Here is a 24,678-nt window from a genome sequence, read left to right on the forward strand (position 1 = left end):
ATAGGCACACTCCACCATGCTCAGCCTGTTCTCACACTTCCCAGGTCTAGGATGTAGGCCGCTTCTTACAGAGCTTTGCTTACTTTATACTGAGCAGACACTAAAGCTACTGGCCTCTCAGTCTAAGCTCAGGCTAAGGCCATAGGGCTCCCTGAACGGGTTGGCACAGTGCAGAACATGGCTGGCTAGCTCTAACTCAACTAGTGTTAAGTGCTACACGTATCAAGGCTCCTACTTCTTTTTTTTTTTAATTTTTTTTATTCGATATAATTTATTTACATTTCAAATGATTTCCCCTTTTCTAGCCCCCCCACTCCCCGAAAGTCCCGTAAGCCCCCTTCTCTTCCCCTGTCCTCCCACCCGGCTCCTACTTCTTAAACTCTAACGTTACCCCTTTTAGATGGCAGCTCCAAAGTCCTCGGGTGCACAGCTCAGTCTCTCAGTGATGACTTCCCAATTAGTGAAATTTTCCAAGTCAATGGCTGCATTTAGGACCAGCAAGATGGCACAGTAGGTAAATGTGTTTTGCCACCAAGCCTAGTGACTGAAGTTTCAACCTTGGATACACCATGTGTATCCAAAGATACCATGCTTGAAGCAAAGAACCAACTCCCCAAGTTGTCCTCAGTCCTTCATATGTGCTGCACAGCACACTTGTGTACACACACACACACACACACACACACACACTAAACCAAAAGAATTGCAATACTTTTAAAAAGGCAGCTGACCTGGAAACCTCTAGTTATAACAAATGATGGTTGGCTGGGGTACACAGGTGACAGGCTGTTTTCCTGAAGCAGACACAGGTGAAAGGATATTTGGATATGACAAACGGGTGAAAGGACGCTTGATGAAGGAGTATAAATATGACCCCACAGACAGTGGGGGGAGTTTTGGTTTGCGCTGACTGGCTAATCTTTGCTAATGACACACATATTGGTTCTCCTTACATAGTGTTGTTGAATTCCACTTGTGGTAACAGCCATTGAGAAGCTCGACAAAGAACTGCTCATGAACTTCTTGCTGCTTCAGTGGCTCGGTTGACAACCCTTGCAGTTTCTTCAGGATTCAACTACAGCTGCTGGTTCATGTGTGGTGACTGCTTGCCGAAAGGACAGGACGGAAGCTGCTGGTTTGTGCCTGGTGTCTGCCTGCCTAGAGGTCCGGTCTGTAGCTAAGTTGTATTTGGTGTTTGCTACAGGACTGAACTGCTGACAAGGAAGATGGAGCTCGCCCCCAAAGAACTACTGCTGAACAGGTCCACTTCCCCCACATCCTAAAAACTCTTCTCTTCCACGACCTCTGCTGGGTGGTGGGCTAGAGGAGAGGTTGAAGGTTTGCTAAAGTAGGTTGCAAAAACGTTATGGCTATGGGCAGCCTCTAAGCGCTGAGTTTCGAGCCAGACTTCTGCTCCTTGATGTCTCCGCTCCTTTTCTTCTCTGTATCCGGCACTGGGACTTGCGCTAAGGCCTAGCCTGTACCGGCCTCCCACTCTCCCAAGCATGGTTCATTCTTACACCACCAGACGCTACCGATGCTCCATTGCCAAAAGGACAAGGCAAGCGAGGCAGCTCAGCCTTCAATCCCATCACTGCCACTGAGGCAGAGCGCTGCTGCAAGTTCCAGGCCAGCTTGGTCTTCAGTGACACCCTCTCAGAACACCAAACCCAACTCAAGACAGGCAGCAATATGTCTACAGCAAGATTCCTCCCTCAGGAAAACAAAACAAAACAAACAAAACACCAATATAATCTCACAACAAAAATCACAGTATTTATTTACAAAGGCCAGGGTGGGTGCTGGGAGTAAGACAGGGGAAAGGAAGGCGTGTCTGAACTGCGTGGGACCCTTCCCCACCTACAGCAGAAGGCCTTTTCTTACCTCTGTCTCTCAGCCAGGGGGTCCTCTAAGTACCTGGACCCACAGTAGAGAGAACTTGCTGCAAACTTTCTCGATCCTCCAGTGGAGCAAAGCTCAATTCCTTACCAAAGGCCTCTGCCTTCCCCCCTCTCCTCAAATAGAACTTTCTGACCTAAGAGGGAACCAGCAAAGAACCGAAAGGCAGGGGCTCTGGAAGAGAAACCTCACTAGTCTCTCACCTAGGAAGCCACCCAGGGGACCAGTCAGAGCCATTAGCGCTAGAATTACTCAATATGCTTTCTGGTTCCCCAGTGCCCAGAGGCTCAGGGACCCAGTTCCGTCGGTGCTACACTCTTCCACTAGACTGGCCCTTGTACCCACTCATCTCTGTTGACAAAGCTGTGAACCAGAAATCAATAGAGCACATACCTCCCCAACTTGTATGTACACACAGATAACAGATTTTCTACAATGCTGAGACACCCCATCAGATCTTCTGGGGGGGGGGGGGCTCAAAATACCAGAGCCTGAAGCCGGGATCGTGGAAATGTGTGTGTGAGCACACATATGTTTGGGAATCTGATTCCTCGTGGGTCTCACTGTTGAGCTTTGCTGAGCTCCTTTCTTCAATGCAAAGTTCATTAGTCTCTCTTCTGTCAGGCCTCAGCCTAGCTTCTCCACCACCAATCTATTGGTCTGTCTAGACTCTGTCAGCTCCACCTTCCAAGCTTCCCGCTCAGGCTGTCTCCTCAGTCCCTGCTTCCAAGAACTCTGAGGTGTTGCTCTAGAGCACGGGTCCCCACTGGTCTCGTTTGACCCTGATCATCCTGCACAGAGTGCCGACTCACTGCTCCCTTTGTACAGGAGAGGAATCTTCCCCCCCCCACCCCCGCTACAGAGTCCCAAAGGCAGCCCATGCCGAACCAGTATAGGGGCAGAGAAAGAAAAACAGTTTCACTAGCACCTGGCCAAAGAGTGAACTTCAAACTAGTTGGGCTGAGTTGAGGAAGGGAGGGAGGTGAGTGGGAGTGAGGAAAGGCTAGCTAAACTCTAGTGGTACCGGACGGAAGACTTCCAGTTAGCCAGGCGGGGTCCTCCTCTCAGACCCTTGGAGAAGACTGCATATTGCCAAGGTACTTGTGGGCAAAGAGGTGTGGCCAACTGACACACTGTGCACACTAGATAGCTCTGCTCCAAGAGGACCAGGAGAGATTTCATGAGACAGCAAACAAATCAAAATCCTTGGACAGAGCTTTGGGTTGGACACAGCCTTGGAAGTCACCCCACTGTTCTGTGTGTGGGGATCAAAGAAGACAGGCTATAGAAGGTGGGGCTTGGCAGAGGAGCCAAGGCTGGCACTGAGAGGCGGGGAAGGCAGGAGGCATGGGCCAAGGGATCAGGAGAGCTGGGAGCCCAGGAGTCTCTCAATAGCCGCATTGATGTCCCCTCCGGTGGCGATCAGGGCCTGCAGGTTGGCCTCACGGTTGACAAAGCCCATGGAGTTGAGTTGTTCCAGCTGCTGTTGAAATCTCACTTCTGGCATTGGCACCTGGAAGAGGCAGGACTTGCAAGTGGGCATGGACCCGTTCTCGGGCTAGCCCTTTTCTTCCTTCCTTTTTGAGAATATTTTGGTATATAGCCCAGGCTGCCCTAGAATTTGCAATTCTCCTGCCTCAGCCTCCTGAGTGCTGGGATTACAGGCATGAACATTGTGCTTGCCTCCTATAGGAACAGTTTGAATTTGAGTGTTTATATAATATCAGTAGGCCCCTAATTCCCCATATTCAAGGACGGCCCTTGATGCGTGTCATCCTGCTGGCCCATCCACCCCCCTCCCCTCAGGGCCTTGTGCTTGAAGTGAGGAAATATGAGTTGTAAAAGAAGACAGGGAACCTACTTCCCAAGATTGTAAATATCTGTAACAAGACAGACAATACTTTTGTTAAATTTTCCAAGTCCCTAGTAGACCTGCATCAGCTTGTTCCTAAATGCTTTCCGATGTTAACAGATGCTTCGAGAGACCAGTGCTGGGATGGAGATGTGGCTAAGAGCACTGGTTACTCTTCCAGAGGCCCCAGGTTCGAGTGCTAGCATCTACATGAAGGCTCACAACTGTCTGCAACTCTGCTTTCCAGGGATCTGATACCTCTTCTGGCCTCTGTGGGCACGAGGCACACACTTCGTACCCAGACATACGTGCAGGCAAAACACTCATAGATATGAAATAAAAATTAAAATTCTGAGAGGCGGAGCATGGTGCCACCACACACCTTTAGTCCCAACACCCAGGAGGCAGAAGCAAGCAGATTTCTGACTTCAAGGCTAGCCTGGTCTACAAATTGAGTTCCAGGACAACCAGGGCTATTATATTGAAAAACCCGAGCTGGGCGTGGTGGCGCCCAGGACAGCCAGGGCTATACAGAGAAACCCTGACTTGAAAAGCCAATAAAGAAAAGAAAAGAAAAACCTGTCTCAAAAAAGTAAGAAATAAAAAAAAAAAAATTAAATTCTAATGCTGGGCTAGGTATGTTGCATGCACACGTGCAAGTGCAAACATACAGCCCAGAGTGCAACAGTCTCCAGGATGTTTGCAAAACATATCCCTCCTGACAGTCCTCATACACACACTGCCAGAGGAACGGTCAGAGAAGAGGCCAGGAGAGAGAGCATGTGTGCTCTTCTTAACCACCAGGAATTTTCTTTCCCACATACTCCTCTCACTATCTCCTGGGAATGCTTCCCTGTGGGATGTTTGGGAAGCACCAGGCTCGATCATGAGCAAGAGGTCATGAAGAACGAGCGGAAGGGCAGGGCTTACTGCCCACCTGACTGGGGATAGCAGAAAGTGTGACCTGCCTAGGGCCTCCCAGGCCTACAGGGTCAGAGCCTTCCTGGTGCTTACTGCTGTTTCTCCATCACAGAATTTGGACTGGACGAGCCTCAGAGATCAACCTGGCTCAGCCCCCCTAGAATTTACACAAGTGTCTGTAGAAGAGTCCAGAAGTTTCCAGAAGAGTCACTGAGGCAGAGGTCTGAGATGCCAAGTCACCTCTGTGCTTACCCAAAGTCCTGGCCTTCCCTTTCCACCCTCAGCCAGCTAACCTCTCTGCCCTTGGCTCTCTCCATCAATACCATACTGATGCTGGGACAGCAGGGTTCCGAGCGTGTGCCGAGCACTGCCACTATCTCACCCTATTTTAAAGCTACACAAACCACTTAGCAGTGGTGGCACTTGCCTTTAGTCCCAACACTCAGGAGGAAGAGGCAGGCAGATCTCTTGAGTTCAAGGCCAGCAGAAAGAGTTCCAGGACAGCCAGCTAGGGCTACACAGAGAAACCCTGTCTTAAAAACAAAGTTTAAGCAAAAAGAATCTGCAGAAACCCTATTTGACACTTGCCCACAGCTAATGCTTGGCAGGCCAGGCGCAGGCGTGCCTCCTATGAGGCCTGCACTGCTGCCTGGACTGCAGTCCTGCCCTTCACGATACTCAGGTTGCTACTGCTCTGTGTACCTGCGAGTTCCCACTTCCGGACAAAAGCTGGATCATCTGCTGCATGAGTTGTTGCTGGGCATTGGAACCCACGCTGGGAGGAGATGTGGCTGGCATGCCCGGGGAGGAAGTGGGAGCCTCTGGCGAAGATCCGGAGTTGCTGCCTGCCAGGGGTACCGAGGTCCGGGGTGTCCCAAAGGAGCCAAGGCTGGAGGCAGGAAAAGAACGAAGGTTAGGAGATGGCAGTGCACAACACGGTGGGAAATGGACGTGGAGGGCAGTGCTTGTAATCTGGGCATTTGGGAGGTCGGGAGAAGACAACCACAAGCTTGAGGCTAGCCTGGGCTATGAAAGGGAGACTTAGTCTGAAAGAAAAAGGAAAGGAATGGAAATGTGAGATCCAGAAGGAAAAACAGTCAGAACAAAACCAAAAAGCAGACCCAGCCCAAGGTACGGCAGTGTGTGTGTGTGTGTGTGTGTGTGTGTGTGTGTGTGTGTGTGTGTGAAAGAGAGAAAGAGAAACACACCCACCAATGCTTCTTACCTGGGTACCAGCCCGGGGGCTTCAGTCTGGAGGGTCTGCAGTCCCTGCTGGATCTGCAGCAAGGCCTGCATGGCCCGGGGATTGGTGAGGATGGAGAGAGACTCTGGGTTCTGCATCTGTTGGGAAACAAGCAGAGAAGGCAACAGGAGAATCAGGAAAGAGCCAGGAAGCTACAGCCGGGGCCTGCCCGTCACCTTAACTCCAGCCCTGGGCCCCTCTCTCTGGACCTCACTCACCTGCTGCAGAAACACAGGGAGCTGCAGGCGGAGCTGCTCCTGAAGTTGTGGATTCCCAGCAAACAGTGGCACATTCACCATCATCTGCAAGAGTGATGGGATAGGGAAGCCTGGGCCATCCTACCCCGAGAGGTCCCCACAGCTGCAGACCCTCCTCAGCACCCCCATGACCGCAGGGAATCGCAAAGTGCTCCACAGAAGCCCGTGTGGGAGGGACAGTGACAAGGAAATGGGCCTGTGTGCTGAGCAAGAAACCGCAGCAGGAATCAGCCTGCGTCCGACAGTCACCTGAGCTATGCTTCAAGTCTACAGGGTGTCCCAGTGCCAGAGTCCCTGCAGTGCGCCATCCCAGCAGGGAAGGGGCTGTGACTGCCACCACTTGCAGAGATGGGGAGACTAAACAACTTGCTTAGCTCACAGAGCTGTGAAGGCGCAGAACTTGGAGTAGGAGCTGAGGCAGCCTGGCCCCAGTGCCTCAGTGTCCAGCCAACTGTTCCCCTTCCCCAGAAGAGCTTCCTTCAGCAGTTTCAGACCTGAGCAGCAAAGTCAGGGTTCTGGGCGAGCGTCTGCATCATGGTGCGCATGTAAGGGGCCGAGATGACGTTCTGCATCAGCTGGGGGTTTTCAGAAACCTGCTGGAGGAGCGCCTGCATTTCTGGGCTGTTGAACATCCCTAGAACAAAGAGGCAGAGACAAAACAGGAAGAAAGGGGTCCAAATGGAAACCAGACACCTCACTACATCTACCTTACTTCAGACACTGAGTGGTCAGAAAACAGAGAGGTCATGGTCACATAGGCACCCAAGCACCATGACGTGGGGCCAAGTGCTCCTTGCTCTGAGGTTAGCTCACACTGATTAATCCTGAACTTGTCCCATCAATCTGGTTAAGGGCTAACTGGCTAGAACCCGAGTCTGAGTTATATCCCTCGGACTGTGCCTGCAGTGAGCTCAGACAGTGTGAGCTGCATAGAGCTAAGTGCCGTGGGAAGCAATGGCTTTTCACCCTGCCTGAGCAGCAGACGCCTGCCTCACATCCCCAGCCTCACCCAGGGACTGCAAAGGTGCAGCCAGAGCCTGCACGGGAGACATGGAGCCACTGTTTGGTTTTCCCCTCTCTTGGAGAGGGTCCTGGCTCCCCACATTTAGAAACTGTTTAAGCCACAGATCAAGAGCAAGTCCTCCCTCAGGAGATAAGGAAACTGAAGAGGATAAGGAAACTGTTAAGAGGAAAGGACTTTCCCAATTCAAGTATCTCCCAGAGGGCAGGGGAATCAGGGAACTAGAGCCTGTCACCATGCAGAGAATCCACTCCCTGGGGCTTAGCAGTGTGGAACCTGTATTTACCCTGCACGCCTTTTTCTTCTGACACCACAGCTGCTGTCTCTGAATGTGTCCCTCCCCCTAATCCTCATCTCCCACTCTGACAATGTAAATGGGTCACATTTACACTGGGTGGCACCAGACAAGTCCACGGGCTGGGAGGTGTGGCTGGTGTATTTATGAGCCATCACTTAGGTCTTTACCAGGGATAAGGGACGTGGTCAGACAAACAAATCTTCCTCCTGAGAAGGGAGGGCCATTACCCCAGGCTGCTGAGCCCTTCTCTAGATTTAATTCGGTCTCACCTGTTTTCAAAACACTGGAGCAGTATGGACCCCATTCAGTCCTGGGGCAGAAGGGCTGCCCTGGTGTGCCCCCACTAAGCTGCTTTCTTCCACCCTAGGACATACCTGACCCCAGGCTAGCCGCATTGATCCCAAAGGGGTTCGAGACTGTCGGGTGCACCTGGCTGGTCCCCGATCCTCCGGCGCCCTCCCCACCGGACCCGGGGGCCTGGGAGGTGGGGGGCGAGGGGCTCCAGGGGTTAGGGAGGGGCTCTCGATTCTCAGTCCGAAGAGGTTGGGAGGATGAGTTGTCGGAGTTCCCGGCCAGGGAAGAGAAGGGGTTGTTGCCAAACTGGGAGGAGGGAAAGGTTTTGGGTTAAGGACTGTAATGAACAAGGGATGAGGGAGAGGCTCCCTCTCTGCTCGCTAAGAGCTTCCCCTCCCCAGGGAAAGGAGAGACAGGGCCGCACACATCCTCACGAATCCTCTGTCCTAAGGACTAGCTCCACCCTCACCGACCCTGAGGGGACAGCTGGGGGGATGCTGGCTACTGGCAGCCAGTGTCCTCAGGAAACCTGCCTTCTCCTTGCTTGTGCTCAGTGTGGGCTTCTGCCTTCTGCTGTAACCCACAGATGCTCACACGCATCTTTTCCTTCGGTAATGAGGTATTTCAGCTCTTAGAGCAGTTAAAGGGCAGAGGCCAAGTCAGACCCACCTTTTGACCCTTAGCCCTGACAACAGTAGGCGCTGGCTTTATGCATGCAGGCTCTCAGACCTGGCTCTCATTTGACCCCGATCTGTCTCTGTTCCCTCTTTCCCTGCCACCTCGGCCTAATCTGAATCCCTAGAACTCTCTTCCCCACTTCCAAGGTCCCCTGAGAGGCACCTGAGCCACCCAGGAATGCTATGACGGTACCCCAGGGGAGCACAGCTCTGGCTAAGGATTCCCTTTAGGTTTCCTCCATCCCCTGTCCTTTGGATGGATCCTCCAGTCTCTCCCACTCCTAAAGACTACTCAAGGCTGTACCTCATCACATGGCATGTTGCCCAAAGGTGACACCAAACCCCTTCCCTCCATTCCTCTAACATCCAGGACACAGCTGTTCAGGGACCTGTATGCCCAGGGGGCCACGTGTGCCAAGCTCTGGACCCCGCTTCACTTGCTCAGTTTTAGAAGCCCACTTAAGACTTGAAGCAAAAGGGAGACAGCTGAGCAGCTTGGCCCCCCACCTATCCTGTGATTCAAAGTGGGTCACGGGGTCTCAGCTAACCAATTGCCTATGGAGCCTCGGCTACAACAGATGCCCATTTCAATAACCAGCTGGCCTCAGAAACCACAGCTTTAATCTTTTCCCTTTTTTTAAAAAAGATTTATTCATTATTATATGTAAGTATACTGTAACTGCCTTCAGACACACCAGAAGAGGGTGTCAGATCTCATTACAGATGGTTGTGAGCCACCATGTGGTTGCTGGGATTTGAACTCAGGACCTTCCGAAGAGCAGTCAGTGCTCTTAACTGCTGAGCCATCTCTCTAGCCCAGGCTTTAATATTTACTGCTGTTTTAGACCTCGCATTCCTGTAGTCAGCCTAGTGTGTCCACCTCTTCCAGTTCCTAGCTTGCTCTGTTCTTCCTGGTAGCATTCAAATTAAATCTCCTTCCTTGAACTACCAGAGTTGATGAACCTGGCCATTTATTGAGCACCTAATATATGCCTGGCATATTTATTCTAATATCCCTCTAATATAGCAGTTCTCAAAAATGTGGTCCTATGACCCCCCAGAAAGATTAGAAAGTTTTCCTGTCTCTGAAAAATGTTAATTTGTTCTCTCCATTTACTCTCTTACAAAAGCTGTATATTTAGCAGGGGACATTCACCAGAATGAATACAGATCCGACAAGCCCACTGTCTTACAGTGTCAGACATTAGCAGTATCTGCAAGCAAGACCACACTTTCTTCTAAATCTGTTCTCTCTTCTTACCACACCCAGATTTCAGCTTTAATTTCTGACAGTAAATATTGTTAGGTCCAACCCACAACAACAAAATTTCTTTAGGGCTCTCTATAACTTTTGTATGTTTGTTTTTTTATAGTTTCATGTAGCCCAGGCTCTCCTTGAACTTTTAATCCTTCTGCTTCTATGTCTAGAGTAACAGGATACCAGGAATGCATGCACCTTCTGGGAGTGTGAGGTGGGCAGTGTCTCACCTAGAACCTGTCTCATAGGCCAGACCAGCTCAAACCTCTGCTACCTGTCTCTGAGAGCTGCGATCACAGGAATGCTCCCAGCTCAGCTTATCCTCTATAATTTTTTAGAGTATAATTGGGTCCTGAGACCAAAACTGTGAGAACTACAATGGATGATCTCCACTGTGAGAGCAAGGGAGTGGCTCAGGAGATCACTCAAAATCACATTGCTAGAAAATGGCCAAGAGGGTATATGGACCCGGTCTGTGGATGCCAGACGCTTTGTTCTTTTAGCCAAACTGGGGTTTTTTATGTTTCACTAGGCTTAGAATTAACTGGAGTGCTTGCTGTCTTTCTCAACTATTCGGTTAGGTTTGGTTTTGGAGACAGTATCACGTATCTCAAGGTAACTGTGACCTTGGCCTCTGGGATTAGAGAGCACACAGCTGTGCCCAGGTTTAGTGTTACAGGCGTTCAAACCCAGGGCTGTGTGCATGTTAGACAAGCAATCTACCAGCTGAGCCACTTTATTAATTTGAGACAGAATTTCATGTAGCTCAGACTGACCTTGAACTCCAGATCCTCCTAAATGCTGGGACTACAGTTATGAGGCACGCCACCCCACACTCGGAAAGCTGGCTTGTTCTCTTTAGCGTGACGATGTCCCCGGGCCTTGCACACACTAAACATATGCAGACAAAATATCTACACATGTAAAATAAAAATAAATAACTGCTTTGTTGTTTTTCTGAAGTACACAATCCTGACCAAAGCGTCACATCCTAACAACTGGGAAGCTGGCTTGTATGTCATGTTCTGGGAGGACCTGGGCTATAAGTGAGACCTTGTCTTGAAAATATAAAAACAAAAGCAGGGCTCACTGAGCATTTACTCAAAGCAGAGGAAGGAGGAGCTCTGAGACCAACCTGATTTACATGGAGAGTTCCAGGCCAGCCAGGGCTACACAGTGAGATCTATCTCAAAAACAAACAAAACAAAAGCCTGAAGAGAGGAACCAACCAGCAGCCCTAAGTAGGGTCTGGAACCCCGTTATTGATAAGTCCCCCAAGTGATTTGGATGTAGGTGAACCATGGCTATCTGAGATATATAACTATACTGGTATACAGTATATATATATTGTATATGTATATATACAATATATATACATATATGCAAATGTGTGTGTGTGTGTGTGTGTGTGTGTACTGTAGCTTTTGACCCCAGGTCAGTTCCCAGCCTTTGGTGCAAGAGTATATCAAGAACAATGCTGTGGCCCTTGGACACCATCTTACCTACTTCCCTAAGGACCTCTGTTATATTCTGCCCCACCAAGTTGGCTGTCCCTGGCTCTGCACTACAGGAAATGCCTTCAAGCCAAGGCACACCCGGCAGGAGACTGGACAAGTAATAAGGTCTAGAAAGCACTGGGTCTGCCTAGGTTGGGAGTAGGGAATCCTGAGCCCAGCCAGCCCTCCTGTTGCTTGCCTCCTGGCCCCACCTGTTCCCGGGCAGCAGTGAACATGGGCTCCTGGATGTCCGTGTACATGCGGCGGAGGGCATTATACCCTCCCGGGACACTTTCCAGGTTGCTGAGGGCCCGGTCCTGGTTCCGCATCATTTCTTGCATCATGGCTGGGTTACGAGCAAGCTCCATTGTCTGGTGAAGGGAAAAACATGAGATGGGCCCTGGAACCAGAGGAACACCAAGCTAGGAAAGGGGCCTGAGGAGGGAGTCTGCACAGGGAGCACGGGAAGCAAGACAGAGCCCTCCCTCCACTGTGACCTGGGCTTGACCCTTGCCTCTCTGTGAACTAGGAGACTCCCAGATGGAGTCAGGCAGCAATTTCCATCTCAGGCTCAGAAGACCCCAGGGGTGCCAAGAGCATAAGAAAATGGGGGTGTGCCAGGCGGTGGTGGCGCACGCCTTTAATTCCAGCACTTGGGAGGCAGAGGCAGGTGGATTTCTGAGTTTGAGGCCAGCCTGGTCTACAGAGTGAGTTCTAGGACAGCCTGGGCTACACAGAGAAACCCTGTCTCGAAAAACCAAAAAAAGAAAATGGGGATGTGAAGAGTTGTAGAGGCACCAGGTACCCCCCCCCCCCCAACCCCCCGGCCCCAGCGCCTGCAACTACCTGTTCCACAGTGATGACTCAATAAATACTCACTGGATGATAAAGGATCTCTGCTCAGAGTCCTGAAAGTCTAGGTAAGGTGTCTTAGAAGATCGGAACAGATTAAGGGAGAAGAGAGAAGTCCAAGGACAAGGAATAAAAGCAGTTTACCAGCTTTATGACATTCCTGAAACTTGACACTGAGCAACTAAATGACCTAGAATTGAAGTCACAGTCGTCCCAGGTAAGTATCCCTGTCTACCTTCTGTAAATATGAAAACAGGGTCCTGTTGCACCCTAACACCCAGAAGTAAACCGTACAAACTGGTTTCTAGGCCAGGTCTCAGCAAACCACTGTTAGTCCTGCTAAATCAAACTGTGTCGGGAAAGGATTCAGCCTGGACATCCTCTAATCCCTACTTCTGGGTATTCAGCCAACCTCACCTGTCTGCACCCTGAGGGTGAGGGCTGTCATCCTTAGAGCTGATGGCTCACTCCAAGGACCTGCTGTCAGACTCAGGTCTCCACAACCCTGATGGCAAGACCACCTAGCTTGCCTTCTGGTAAATACCTTTAGTCCCATCACTCAGGAAGCAGAGGCAGGAGGATCTCTACGAGTTGAGGTCAGGCTACAAAGAGAGTTCCAGGACAGCCAGAGCTACATAGAGACCCTGTTGTAGTAAGAACTCTGGAATCTTGGTTTCTTTTAAAAACACAGAAATAGCCAGGTGGTGGTGATGCACACCTTTAGTTCTAGTCCTGGGGGTGGGGGGCTGAGATTAGCAGATGGATCTCTAGGTTCAAGGTCAACCTGGTCTACACAGAGAGTTCCAGGACAAACCAGGGACACACAAAGAAACTCTCAGAAAATTAAAACTCACATCACCAACGAAAAACAAGAACACCAAAAAAACCCCACAAATATAAGACTGTTTTCGTTTTAATCCCAGCTGTGGGGGTGTGGGGCTGCTTCCCAGCAGCTGACTATGATTTGCCTTGTGCTCTAGCAGAGGTGTAAAGTTTTGCCAATTGCAGATAGTTTCTACCATTGTGTGACATTTGGAATTTTGGGAAGTTTTTAGAGGATATATAAATTCTAGGGCCCCCGAGAGGTGGGGTGTGTGTGTGTGTTGATCAGGAGGGTTGTTTGCAGTTTATTAGTAGCTGAAGTCAAAGAAGACACAAGAAGAAAGACATTAGATTCACAGATCTCTCTATCCTTCTCTCTCCTATTTAGTGAAGGGCTGACATGGTTTGGGTGGATAAAATGGGGAGGAAAGAAGAAACCACAAGGTAGCAAAGACCAGCTACAAACAAAGAAGAAACAAGAAAGAAAAATTAAATTTTAGGGATCTCTGTCTCCACCAGGCAAGTTAGGCTACTGTGTTCCCCAACGCTGTTTGGACCGTCCTTCCTTTTGGGATTCCTTGGCCTCAGACATTATTTTTCTTTTCTTGGTTCCTCCACTGTCTTCCTTTGGATCCTAACTTAGTGACACTTCTAGAAGACCTTCTATAAGCTCCCAAGGAGGGTCAGAGCCCTTACTATGTCCCCAGGGTATCACTAGTTGTCCAGCATTGCCTGCATATCGGTTCCACTTGTCACTGAGTTCCAGTCCCACATCCATTCCTAACTATAGCCAAGTGTTCAAAACACACCTGCTCGACTAAATGGGCAGGAAGATTGAGCGAACAGGAGGCTCAGAGCCGCAGCGCCATGCCCTCCCCCCCCACCCCAGCCTTCTCAGACCCACCTGCCTCATGAGCTCGGGGTTGTTGAGCATGTGGCTGATCTCTGGGTTCCTCTCCATCAGCTGCTGCATCTGGGGGTTAGCCATGATCATGTGGCGCATCAGGTCCGGGTTTGCCATCATATCCTGGACCAAGGGGTTCTCCATAATCTGCGACAGCATCTCGGGGTTGGACATGAGCTGCCTCTGCATCTGCTGCTGCAGCTCCATGAAGTTGGCAGAGCCCAGGCCCAGGCTGCCCAGGCCCAGGATGCCTCCAAAGCCGGCTGCGGGAGGAGCGGAGTCAGAGTCTACCTCTCGAGCCCGTCCCTGGTCCAGCAGCTCTCCAGGACAGGTCCTAATTGCTTCTCACATGTCCCTCCAGTCACTCCCATGACTACAGGCAGAGGCCAAGCTAAGCACAGCAGTGCACAGTGAAGGAGAAACAGACCCACTGCCTTTCTTCACTCCGCTCTTTACCCAGGAGCCCCCACCCCCACCCATCTTTCTTTTTGCTCCTGAACTTGATTCCGCCTCTGAAATCCTGGAAACCATCATAAACTGATCATCCATCCCCCACCCCAGCTTGGCTTAACCACCAACATCTGAAAGAGTGACTACAGTTTGGCACTAGGATTAGGGATCGGGGTCAATTCTGTTTCTTTATCTTTGTGTGCCCCACTCCCCTGGCCAATACAAAATTATGCTCTCCTCCCTAAAGGCTTACAGAGGATTGATGCAGTAGCACTTGAGGACCCCTCTGCAGCCACTGGAGAGGGCCCCCCTCCACTGCCAGCCTCTGAAGTGGTATTGCCAGAGCTGCAGGGCTGGACAGGGGCGGCAGGTGAGGCAGGTGTGGTGGAGGGTGCAGAGGCAGAGTCAGGAGTGGATGGGGGCGAGGCAGCAGCAGTCACTGGATCTTGAGTCCTGAGGGTAAGAGTAGAGAAACCTGGTTGGAGTGAGCACAAGTGACAAGGTGGCCTTGGACTGCCAGCTCAAGCCACCTCCAGAGCAGCCTTGTCCCACCCTTACCCCAGGCTAGCAGGATGCAGGGGATGGGGGCCATCCAGGGGAGAGGGGCGGTGTCAGTATCTACAGTCTCTAAGGCAATCTGGGAGTACTGTCAGGCTCCCCCAGAGGTAAGACCATCTGTGCCAGGCCGGGCCAACAGCATCTGGGCAGTTGAACAGGCAAGAAAGGATCCAAAGAGAAGTCCCAATTAGGAGCAAGGTCAGTTCCTTTTCTGAACTCACTTCTGAGGGGTTTTGATGACAAGATGAACTGTGAGCCCATCCTTGATCCCATGCTGGTTCAGTGTGTCTCCATCCTTAAGAATCTTGCCTGCAAAGATCAGGACCAGCTGATCCTGCTGCGCCTTAAACCTCCGGGAGATTTCCTCCTTGAACTGTGGGTCAAGAGGCAGAGATCACAGTTGGAGGCTAACCCTGCCAGGACTCCACCCTCAATTCTGCCCCTCTAGCTACAAGAATCAAGAGTGACACGGATCTCATTGTTTTCAATCAGTTCCATGACACAGTCTCCCAAGCCCAGAAAGCCCCTGCTGCTGTCCCACCACCCAACTCTCTGTGAGGGTGACACCTCCCAGAGGTACAGGCAGCCCTCCCCATCCTAACCCCCTCCACAGGCTTTCGACGCAGCCTGTCTCCAGCTTTCTCTCTGCTCTTTCTTCCCAGATTCCTCATAACTATAACAAATAATCTAGAGTATTATTGAGATCTATTGAATAATCTAGTGTGCTAGTTACCATCTTTAGTTAATTAACTATTAATTTAGAGACAGGGTCTCTGTATGGACCTCTTGCTGTCCTGAAACTTTCTATATAGACCTCAAACTCACAGAGATCCACCTGCTTCTGCTTCCCAAGGGCTGGGATTTTAATGATAAGGATCAGAGAGGAGGTAATGCATCCCGAGGATATAGGAACTCAGATCTGGACATCAACATCTTGATCAGACACATTCTCAGTAAGAGCTGTTTTATAATTCAGCTTTTCCCAGGGGACTTAAAATGCTGGCACGAGAGAGCGGCAGTGGTACCAAAGGCTACACTGGGACGAGTTACATTTTCTAGATTCTATCAGCTCCTCCAAAACACAACACAACACATACCTTAACTATAAACAGTGCACTTGCTAAGCAAAAGATCCCTCTCTTCCAACCAGATGGCCTATCCTAAGCCCCGCCTATGTGCAATTCTGGAGAAGCCTCAAGCAATGAGGAACACGGGCAATAGTCCCTCGCTCATTCTACATTATTTTGTTGAGCACCTAGTGCGCTCAATAAATCCTGTAGTGCATAAAACTGCACTACACAACCGTTTCGATTTGCGACAAGGAGGATCTGTGGAGAGGGAGAGAGCAGCACCACCACGCGACACTCCCGGGAGAGCACAGCCGCAGCTCGCTCGGGCCGCGCTGTGCCTCAGCGCCTGGAACCTCCACCAGTAACCCTGGCGCACACTATTCTCAAGCCTAGGTTCCTTCTGGAGCCCTCAAGCAAGGTGTCCCATCCTCAAGCTTCCCCACCACGCCCCCAGCCCTGGTAGCGCGGCCAAATCGGCCCCGACCCGCGCCACGCTCCCCGGACTAGCCCTGGCAGAGCGCCCCCTACCCCTCCGCCTGCCTGGATGCCCCAGGGTTCGGCCCCGGCCGGGGGGCCGTCCCCAGCGCCAGGCCGTCCCTGAGGTCTCCCTCTCTGCGCTGACCCCTCGGGGCGCTGCTCCCGCCCTCCGGTCTCCGCCAGCCGCACTACCTCCTTGACCGAGGCTTGATCGCAGATCACGATCTCCTCCTTGTCCTTGGGGGTCTTGACGGTGACCCGAATCTGGGGCCTCGTCTCAGCCCCACTCGGCTCCGCCATGCCGCCGCCCGGCCGCCCGCCAGCCCGCCCGCCCGGCTCCTCCTCCTCCCGGCCCGCCCGGCCCGGCTCGGCTCCGGAGCCTCCAACACCCCCTCCCGCCCCTCCCCAAGGCTCCGTCGCCCCCTCCGGACAGCCGCAGCCACAGCGCCCCGGGCGGCCCGGGGGAGCACTGCAGTTAGGGAGGCCCAGGCCCGAGCGGGGTGCGCGGCTGGCCCGGGCCGGACAGCTCGGAGGGCGGGAGATTCAGGGCCGCCCGCGGCTCCCTCCCGTTCGGACAAAGGACTTTCGTTGTCCCCGTCTCATCTCCGTTCCCTGGGGTGACTTGGTTTTCTTGAGAGGCGTAATCTGCCAGGCCTGGGTTCGTTCCCGGCACAGGACGTCCTTAAGACCTCTGCAGATTCGAACAGTCGTGGCCTCCTGGGAACCGCCCCGAGGGGCCATTAGGGATGGTTTCAGAGACTTGGAGTTTGCCTACGTGGCTTCTCTGAGCCTTGGGTGTCAAGAGACCAGGACCCCACAGAATTGTGACTAGCGTACAATATTGCTTTTAAAAATGCTCAAGGATGTGCCTAACAGATTATTAGATTGCGATTGACTAGTATGGACGAAGGCGCCCTTCTCGTGGAAGAGGTTAAAAGTCCTTCCAACGTTGCCACTGTCCTTGCTCTCCCGCTCTTTCCCGCCCCCACAGCCACATGGTCTAACTGGAAAACTGAACTATGTTTCCCAGAATTCTTTGAGCGGTCCAAGAAACTACGATTCCCAGAGGCCCCCTCGCGGGGCGGGAATTGGGCCAGAGCCGCAATAGATGGGCCCGGTGACTACAACTCCCAGGCACCTCGTAGCTGGACTCCGGGCTACCGGAAGCGGCTGAGGGAGAGCAAGAGGCTGTGACTGTAGGGGTGTGTGGGTGCAGGTCTGGGTAAAGAGACGCAGGCATGTTGCGTCCCAAGGCTTTGACGCAGGTGCTAAGCCAAGCCAACACTGGAGGAGTCCAAAGCACCCTGTGAGTGAACAACAGGAACCCAAGCAGTGAGCGCTCTAGAATGAGGCAGCGCGCGGCTGCCTGCAGTAGGGGTCGGGAAGGAGCCTTGTGCCGGGAGGTGGCTAATGTTGCAAGCTGCAGCTTTGGGAGCCCTGAGTGAGGGCCTCCTCGGAAAGGGAAATCGACAGTTGACTAGTGTGTTCCTAGATATATCCAGCTCAGATTCTTGCTTTCCAAAAGCTCCAGTAGCTGAAATTGGAATAGGAACTCAGGCCTTTCACTCTTCCTGAGTTTGTTGATATCCTTCCCATCCTTGCCAGGCTGCTGAATAATGAGGGATCGCTGCTGGCCTACTCCGGTTATGGGGACACAGATGCCCGGGTCACTGCGGCCATCGCCAGTAACATCTGGGCCGCGTATGATAGGAACGGGAACCAAGCGTTTAATGAAGACAGTCTCAAATTTATCCTCATGGACTGCATGGTATGGAGTAAATTAGGCTGACTTCGAACTTGCAATTATCCTGCTTCTGCCTCCTGAATACTGAGATTACAAGTGTGCACCATTGCACCTTGCCAAATAAAACATAGGTATTAAAGAAGTGAGAGTAGGGTGCAGGGGTATTTGAGGGTCTATCTCAGTGAAAAGGAGACATTTGTTAAAAGATCTGAAGGACGATTGGAAAGGAAGAGAATTAAGCCATGCAGTGATCTTTTGAAAAAATATTTCTAACAGTGCTTGCTATGGTAGCTTATGCCTCTAGTCCAGTACACGAGAGACTGAGGCAGGATTTCTTTGAGTTTTTCTTTCTTTTTCTTTCTTTCCTCACCCCCCACCCCTCCACCCCCACCCCCGCCCAGAGACAGGGCTTCTCTGTGCAGTCCTGGCTGACCTGGAACTCACTCTATAGAATCAGGCTAGCCTTGAACTCTGAAATCTGCTAGCCTCTGCTTCCCAAGTACTGGGATTAAAGGTGTACACCACCATCCATCAGACGCTGCAAGTATTTCTGACAACAGCAATTGCGAAGGGCCTAGGACAGAGTGATGCTTGGACAAAGATCTGTAAAGATGGAGTGTCACAGAACGGGGAAAGGTTGTTAGGGGAAAGGGCTAAAGAAGCATGCCCATTTCCCAGTGCCCTGGACAGTGATAGTGTGCAGAACCAAATCAGTGGTTCCCGAGGGTGAGGGCTCCTTGGAAAGCTCTTCACTGTTGTTCTGACAGCCAGTTCTTTACCCCGCTCTCACCCATTGCTGACTCCTACTGGGTGCTGAGTTTAGGGCTGGTGCCACTGGGCAGAAGCTTCAGAGACATTCCTTGCAGCCTAGCTAAGCTATAAGAAATGCATTTTAAGAGACCCACGGTGGAGCTCAGTGTTAGAGCAGTTGCCTAGAATGTATGGGATTCTAAAATCCATTCCAAGTAACACAGTTCTTATTTTTTAAGTGATCTTTATTTTGGGGGGGGGGTGGATTTGGGTTTTTTGAGACAGAGTTTCTCTGTATAGCCCTGGCTGTCCTGGAACTCACTCTGTAGACCACGCTGGCCTTGAACTCAGAAATCTGCCTGCCTCTGCCTCCCAGAGTGTTGGGATTACAGGCGTGCGCCACCACCGCCCGGCCACAGTTGTTATTTTTGAGTCAGAGCCTAGTACACTGAAGCAAGTTCTAGGAAGCATCACTTCTCTTGATAGATGGATGCGCCATGCCATTTTTATTTTCAAATGATGATCCACATTAATTGATCTCCATTTTGAAAAGTTATACCATAGGAAAAGAGGAGACATGTACGTTGGGTTATGGGGCTGTTTTACCTTTTTAAGGTTTATTTTATTCTGTATGTACTAGTTGTTTTGCCCAGGTGGTGTCCCATGTGTATGCCCCCAAGGAGGCTGAAAGAAGGCATTGGGTCCCTGAACTGGTGTTACAGATAACTGTGAGCACAATGTTGGTGTTGGGAATTGACCTCAAGTCTACTGCAAGAGCAACCTGCAAGCTGGATTACTGTTCCTGGTCCCTCACCTGTTGAGACAGTTCTTGGCATTAGAGAGGAAAACCCCAATTTCTGGAAGACTTGGTTTCCCAGAATAACTTGGTTAGGACATGGCCCAGCAGAGGCTGGGATCCAGTTTCAGACCCCCATGTCTTAAATGCTGGGCAAAGCTCTCTGTCAGAACTTCTTGCCCTGCCAAGCCTGGGAGACAATATCTCTAGGATCAGAAGAACCCTGGCTTTGGAAGGCTGGAACTAAGGGTATCAAGCAGAATGCCCCAATGTCTCATGTCATTCCCACCAGGAAGGCCGTGTAGCCATTACAAGGGTGGCCAACCTTCTGCTGTGTATGTATGCCAAGGAGACGGTAGGCTTTGGAATGCTCAAGGCCAAGGTGAGTAACATTCCTAGGGTACAAACTTCCTGGGCTGTAACATTCTATCTGTGCATCCCCTTGCTCTGTATAAGGACATGGAGACTTTGATTAGATTTATTATGAGCTTTGGGCACTATAGCTGGGCAGATTCTCAACTACTCCAACCCAGCCACACTGGCTTGGCCTATGTCCCGCCACGTGACTCATCATCACCTGTCCATCTAAGTCCTGTCCTGGCTCCTGCTTCTTCATCCTCCCCTAGCTGGTGACTGCTCTCCCAGAATTCCTATCTCTTCTTGGAAGTCCCACTTTCTACTTCCTGCTTTTGCTGTAGGCCTCAGCTTTTTAATAAGCTGATCAGAAGGTGAGAGAGACTGTTTACAAGATGTGTAGCCAAATGAAACCAAAAGAGCCAAAGTCCAATCTGCAGTCAATTCTGCTGGCACAGAAATCGGCATTTGAATAATATAAAGACAATCTTTACACAGAGTGCAGTAACATCACCCCAGCACTGGTCCAGCTATAGTGCCTCCTCACTGTGTTCCTTACATGTTCTTTTTCTGGAGTTCTCCTGGCTTCTCACTCCATGTCTGGAATGTGCATTAGAGCAATGGGGGTGGGCTGGGGCAGTTTGCTGCTAAGTGTGGGGTGGGGAGCCAACGAGCTTTTGGGATCCGTCTAAGCATAAGCAATGCATGGACTGACTTGTGCTCTCGCCTTCTTGCAGGCCCAGGCCTTGGTGCAGTACCTGGAGGAACCCCTCACCCAAGTAGCAGCATCATAATAGTGTGCTGGAAGCTGGAGTAGAAAGGGGTGGTGGCTGGGAGGAGGGGGTGGTGGCTGAAAACGCCTTACTGGGCTGGGTGCAGGAAGTGGGGGGGCGGGGTTGCTGTTTTTCTGAATAAATTTTCAACTCTTACTGTGTCTCACCTGCTTTCTTGGAAGGAAGGACTCAGGAGGGAGGGAGGGAGGGAGGAGTCAGTGGCGGCTGCCCAGTGCAATTTACATCACAAAAACCTCCCCTCCCACTCCCACCCATCCAGAATTGCCTTTTTTTTTGGGGGGGGGGGGTTGGGTTTTTTTCCGAGACAGGGTTTCTCTGTGTGGCCCTGGCTGTCCTGGAACTCACTCTGTAGACCAGGCTGGCCTTGAACTCAGAAATCCGCCTGCCTCTGCTTCCCAGAGTGCTGGGATTACAGGCGTGCTCCACCACCGCCCGGCTCAGAATTGCCTTTCTTTAATGGCCATGCCTGCTCAGTCAATCAACTGGTTCTCCAGCGCAGGAGCAACGTTTAAAAAGAAAGAGACAATTAGACAAAACTGCAACATGAGCCCAGTCAATTCTGAGACTGAAGGCGGGTTGAATAATTTCCAATCCACTTTTTTTTTTTTTTTTTTTTTGGTTTTTTTCAAGACAGGGTTTCTCTGTATAGCCCTGGCTCTCCTGGAACTCACTCTGTAGACCAGGTTGGCCTCGAACTCAAAAATCCACCTGCCTCTGCCTCCCAGAGTGCTGGGATTACAGGCATGCGCCACCACCGTCCGGCTCCAATCCACTTATATACCAATTTGATTACATGCAATTATCAAGATCAGTAGTAGTACAGTGAGGAACAAGCAAGACAGTAAACACAAAATTGTGAAGGCAATAAGCAAAGTCCTGTGACAGTTGTTTCCTAGGCTTGTCAGAAAGACCAAAATACCTAAGCCCACTTCCTTGTCCAAGCCCAAAATCTTGCCTGAAGCTTCTTTTCTTCTACCCTAAGATTAAAATTTCTGCTTTAACCTACTTCCCTATTATGCCCTAAAGTCAGATTCATGCCTGCAGCCCTTGTCCTTGTCCTTGTCCTTGGTCAGGGTCAGGCTACTGCCAGGCAGCATGGCATGCCAGTAAGGCTCTCTACATTTCTCCCTTTTTTTATTTCAAAAACAAGGCTGAACCTGTCTTAGGTCTTTCTCACAAGGAGGCCTTCCTTACCCATCTTCAAGGTCACATGCAGCTTGTGTTTATTTGAATAAACACAATCTTATTAGTGTTTATTAATAAGCAAACAGCATTATTAGTGTTTTAATAAATAGTGTTTTATTAATATAAACACAGCCTTTGGCTCGTGCCTCTGTCTTAGGTCGGTAAAGCTTTGTGCAGAATCTTACCTGTCCCTGGCTTGCCAGCCTGTTATATTAATGACTCTGGGGGTTCATTTTTAGTTTCAAGCCATGTACCTTGACCACCAACAGATTGATGTTGTTAAAGACAAGCTTTATCACAACTGGCAGGAATAAAAGTATTCCCAGGACAAGAAGGACTAGCATGATCAAGCCATATATGCCATTTTGAAGTTTGACCAAGATGGAAATACTGACTTCAGGCTATGGATAATTTTGCCAGCAATATTGGCAGCATCAAAGCTCAGTAGAGCAGCATTCTTTAAATTCATAATCTCAGTATGCAAAGCTAAAACATCTAGAGAGGTGTTGAAATTATGCCAAACACACCAAGTGTCTTTGAACTTTTTCACAATTATAGTGACTATCATTGTAAACTTTAGAAATACAATCCATTGGTATTTAGCATGGCACAAGATGGCTTCTTACTCCTAAACTCTGAAACTCCTCTCTAATAGTTTGAATAGTATTATAAAGAGCATCAATCTGTTGCTCCAAACGCCTATCTAAATCTTGAATACTCAGAACATTAGTGACATTTTTGCTAAATGATTAACAAAATTTGCTGTCTTTACTTCTTCTGTCAAGGCAATTGCAGAGGCAGTGGTGCTAGCTATCAATGTAATTAAAGCTGCTATACCAGCAATAATCAAGCCCACTACTGTCTTGCTTCTACTTAGAGCCTAACTCACTTCTTCCAGTACTTGCAAGCTTTTTTCAGAATACCAAGGTCCTGTAATACTCACAGGTAATAAGACAAAAGCTGATTGATAGACCACCATAACAGACATGCCAGGTTTCAACACATTAACACAATTAGAAAGTGTAAAATCAGCACAACTTACATTAAATACTGTAGAAGAAACAAAAGTAATTTTAACATGACCAATCAATAAAAGATTGGGAGATTTAACACATGCACTAACATGTTTGAAATCTAGATCCTGTCCCAATTTTATCTATTGCTAACAGCATCATAGAGAACTGCAGCTAACTTCCCAATGTGTCTCTGAAAATGTCCAGAACTAGCCTTCCAAATGACGACTGTTATTTCCAATATTGGATTGATTTCTATGCCAGTCCATGATTGAGTCAGACTAACTGGTCATACTAAAGGGTAGAGAAGAGTCATTATAACAACTTCTGTATTTGATTAATTTTTCTAAATCAGTTTCCACAGTCTCCATATTCTCTGTCCTACAAGGTCCAAAATCTTGAAGCAAGGCAGCTTGTCCAGTCTGGGATACAGGCAAGCAGAGGTGGGTCAGGAGCAAATGTCCAAACAGCTTCCCTGTCACCACTGTCAGGGCACTCAGCAAGCTCTCAGCATCATTCTTTGTCCCAGATCAGCATGTCACAGCAGTCCCTCTGGCAGCTAGCACGCTCGCTCTTTCAGCATCCTGAGGAAAAAACACAAACATGCCCTCTTCCCCACATTAAATACCTGATTGGGATCATGACATACGCCAGGATGCGGATCCTCCGTTTCACCTAGGCATAAGTATGCCTAGTTGTAGGGTGCCATAGACACTCAGCAGAGAGTTCCTTGGCATCCAAATTTTTTAAAAAATGTAAAATAAAAAGTATGATTTAAATAATTGTGTGGTATATATGGAGGATATAACTCCCCCTTTTTTATTTTATGAAGATATTGTTTTAAAGTTCCACAATACCTGTTTCTCAATACTTTGTCTTTGAGGATTATAAGGAATCCCAGTAATATGGATAATATTAAATTGTCAACAGAAAGTCTCAAATGCTTGCCTGCAATAGCCAGTTCCATTATCTGTTTTAATCTGATTGGGAATACCCAATATAGAAAAACATTGCAAGCAATGACTAATTACGTTTTTAGTTGTATTTCCTGTTAAACTCAGTGGCAACTAGAAAGCCTGAAGAGGTGTCAAAAGTCACGTGTACATATTTTAATTTCCCAAACTCAGAGATATGAGTAACATCCATTTAACATAACTGATTAGGTATCAGTCCTCCAGGATTAACACCATTATGTGGTACAGGTAGAAATTGGGACATTCAGGGCAAGTCTTTACAATTTGACGTGCACATTTCCTACAAATACCAAATTGTTGTCTCAGGCTATTACTATTTTGATGGTGTAAAGAATGAGATTGTTTGGCTAATTGTTCCTGTGTAAGGCCTATAACCTTCCTGGTATATAACTCTGCTGTGTCATTGCCCTCACTAAGGGGTCCTGGCAATCCAGTATGAGCTCTTTTTTTTTTTTAAGATTTATTTATTAATTATATGTAACTATACTGTAGCTGTCTTCAGACACTCCAGAAGAGGGCATCAGATCTTGTTATAAATGTGAGCCACCATGTGGTTGCTGGGATTTGAACTCAGGACCTTTGGAAGAGCAGTTGGTGCTCTTAATTGCTGAGCCATTTCTCCAGCCCCCCAGTATGAGCTCCTAAGTGGCCTACAAAATAGGGAACTGTACGTTCTCTTAAATTGAGTTGTCTTTGCATAAATAATTGCAAAATTCGAG

The 24,678-nt window shown here is 49.6% G+C and overlaps 2 protein-coding genes across 2 annotated transcripts; one reads left to right on the forward strand and one right to left on the reverse strand.

Moving 5' to 3' along the window:
• Positions 1–1,751: 1,751 nt before the first annotated feature.
• On the reverse strand, positions 1,752–16,686 carry Ubqln4 (ubiquilin 4). Its single transcript, XM_052180120.1, has 11 exons — positions 16,542–16,686; positions 15,024–15,175; positions 14,498–14,697; positions 13,795–14,057; positions 11,429–11,587; positions 7,866–8,091; positions 6,667–6,806; positions 6,134–6,217; positions 5,898–6,013; positions 5,375–5,561; positions 1,752–3,412 (listed from the first exon to the last, which is right to left on the reverse strand). The coding sequence occupies exons 1-11, from the start codon at positions 16,647–16,649 to the stop codon at positions 3,260–3,262; spliced, it is 1,788 nt and encodes a 595-aa protein (XP_052036080.1). The 5' UTR covers positions 16,650–16,686; the 3' UTR covers positions 1,752–3,259.
• An 805-nt stretch (positions 16,687–17,491) lies between these two features.
• Lamtor2 (late endosomal/lysosomal adaptor, MAPK and MTOR activator 2) lies at positions 17,492–20,922 on the forward strand. Its single transcript, XM_052180121.1, has 4 exons — positions 17,492–17,655; positions 17,955–18,117; positions 19,932–20,021; positions 20,731–20,922. Exons 1-4 carry the CDS (start codon positions 17,588–17,590, stop codon positions 20,785–20,787), a joined length of 378 nt encoding a protein of 125 aa, XP_052036081.1. The 5' UTR covers positions 17,492–17,587; the 3' UTR covers positions 20,788–20,922.
• Positions 20,923–24,678: the final 3,756 nt, after the last annotated feature.

The sequence above is a fragment of the Apodemus sylvaticus genome, chromosome 4 (assembly GCF_947179515.1).
Source record: "Apodemus sylvaticus chromosome 4, mApoSyl1.1, whole genome shotgun sequence".
Taxonomy (NCBI): domain Eukaryota; kingdom Metazoa; phylum Chordata; class Mammalia; order Rodentia; family Muridae; genus Apodemus; species Apodemus sylvaticus.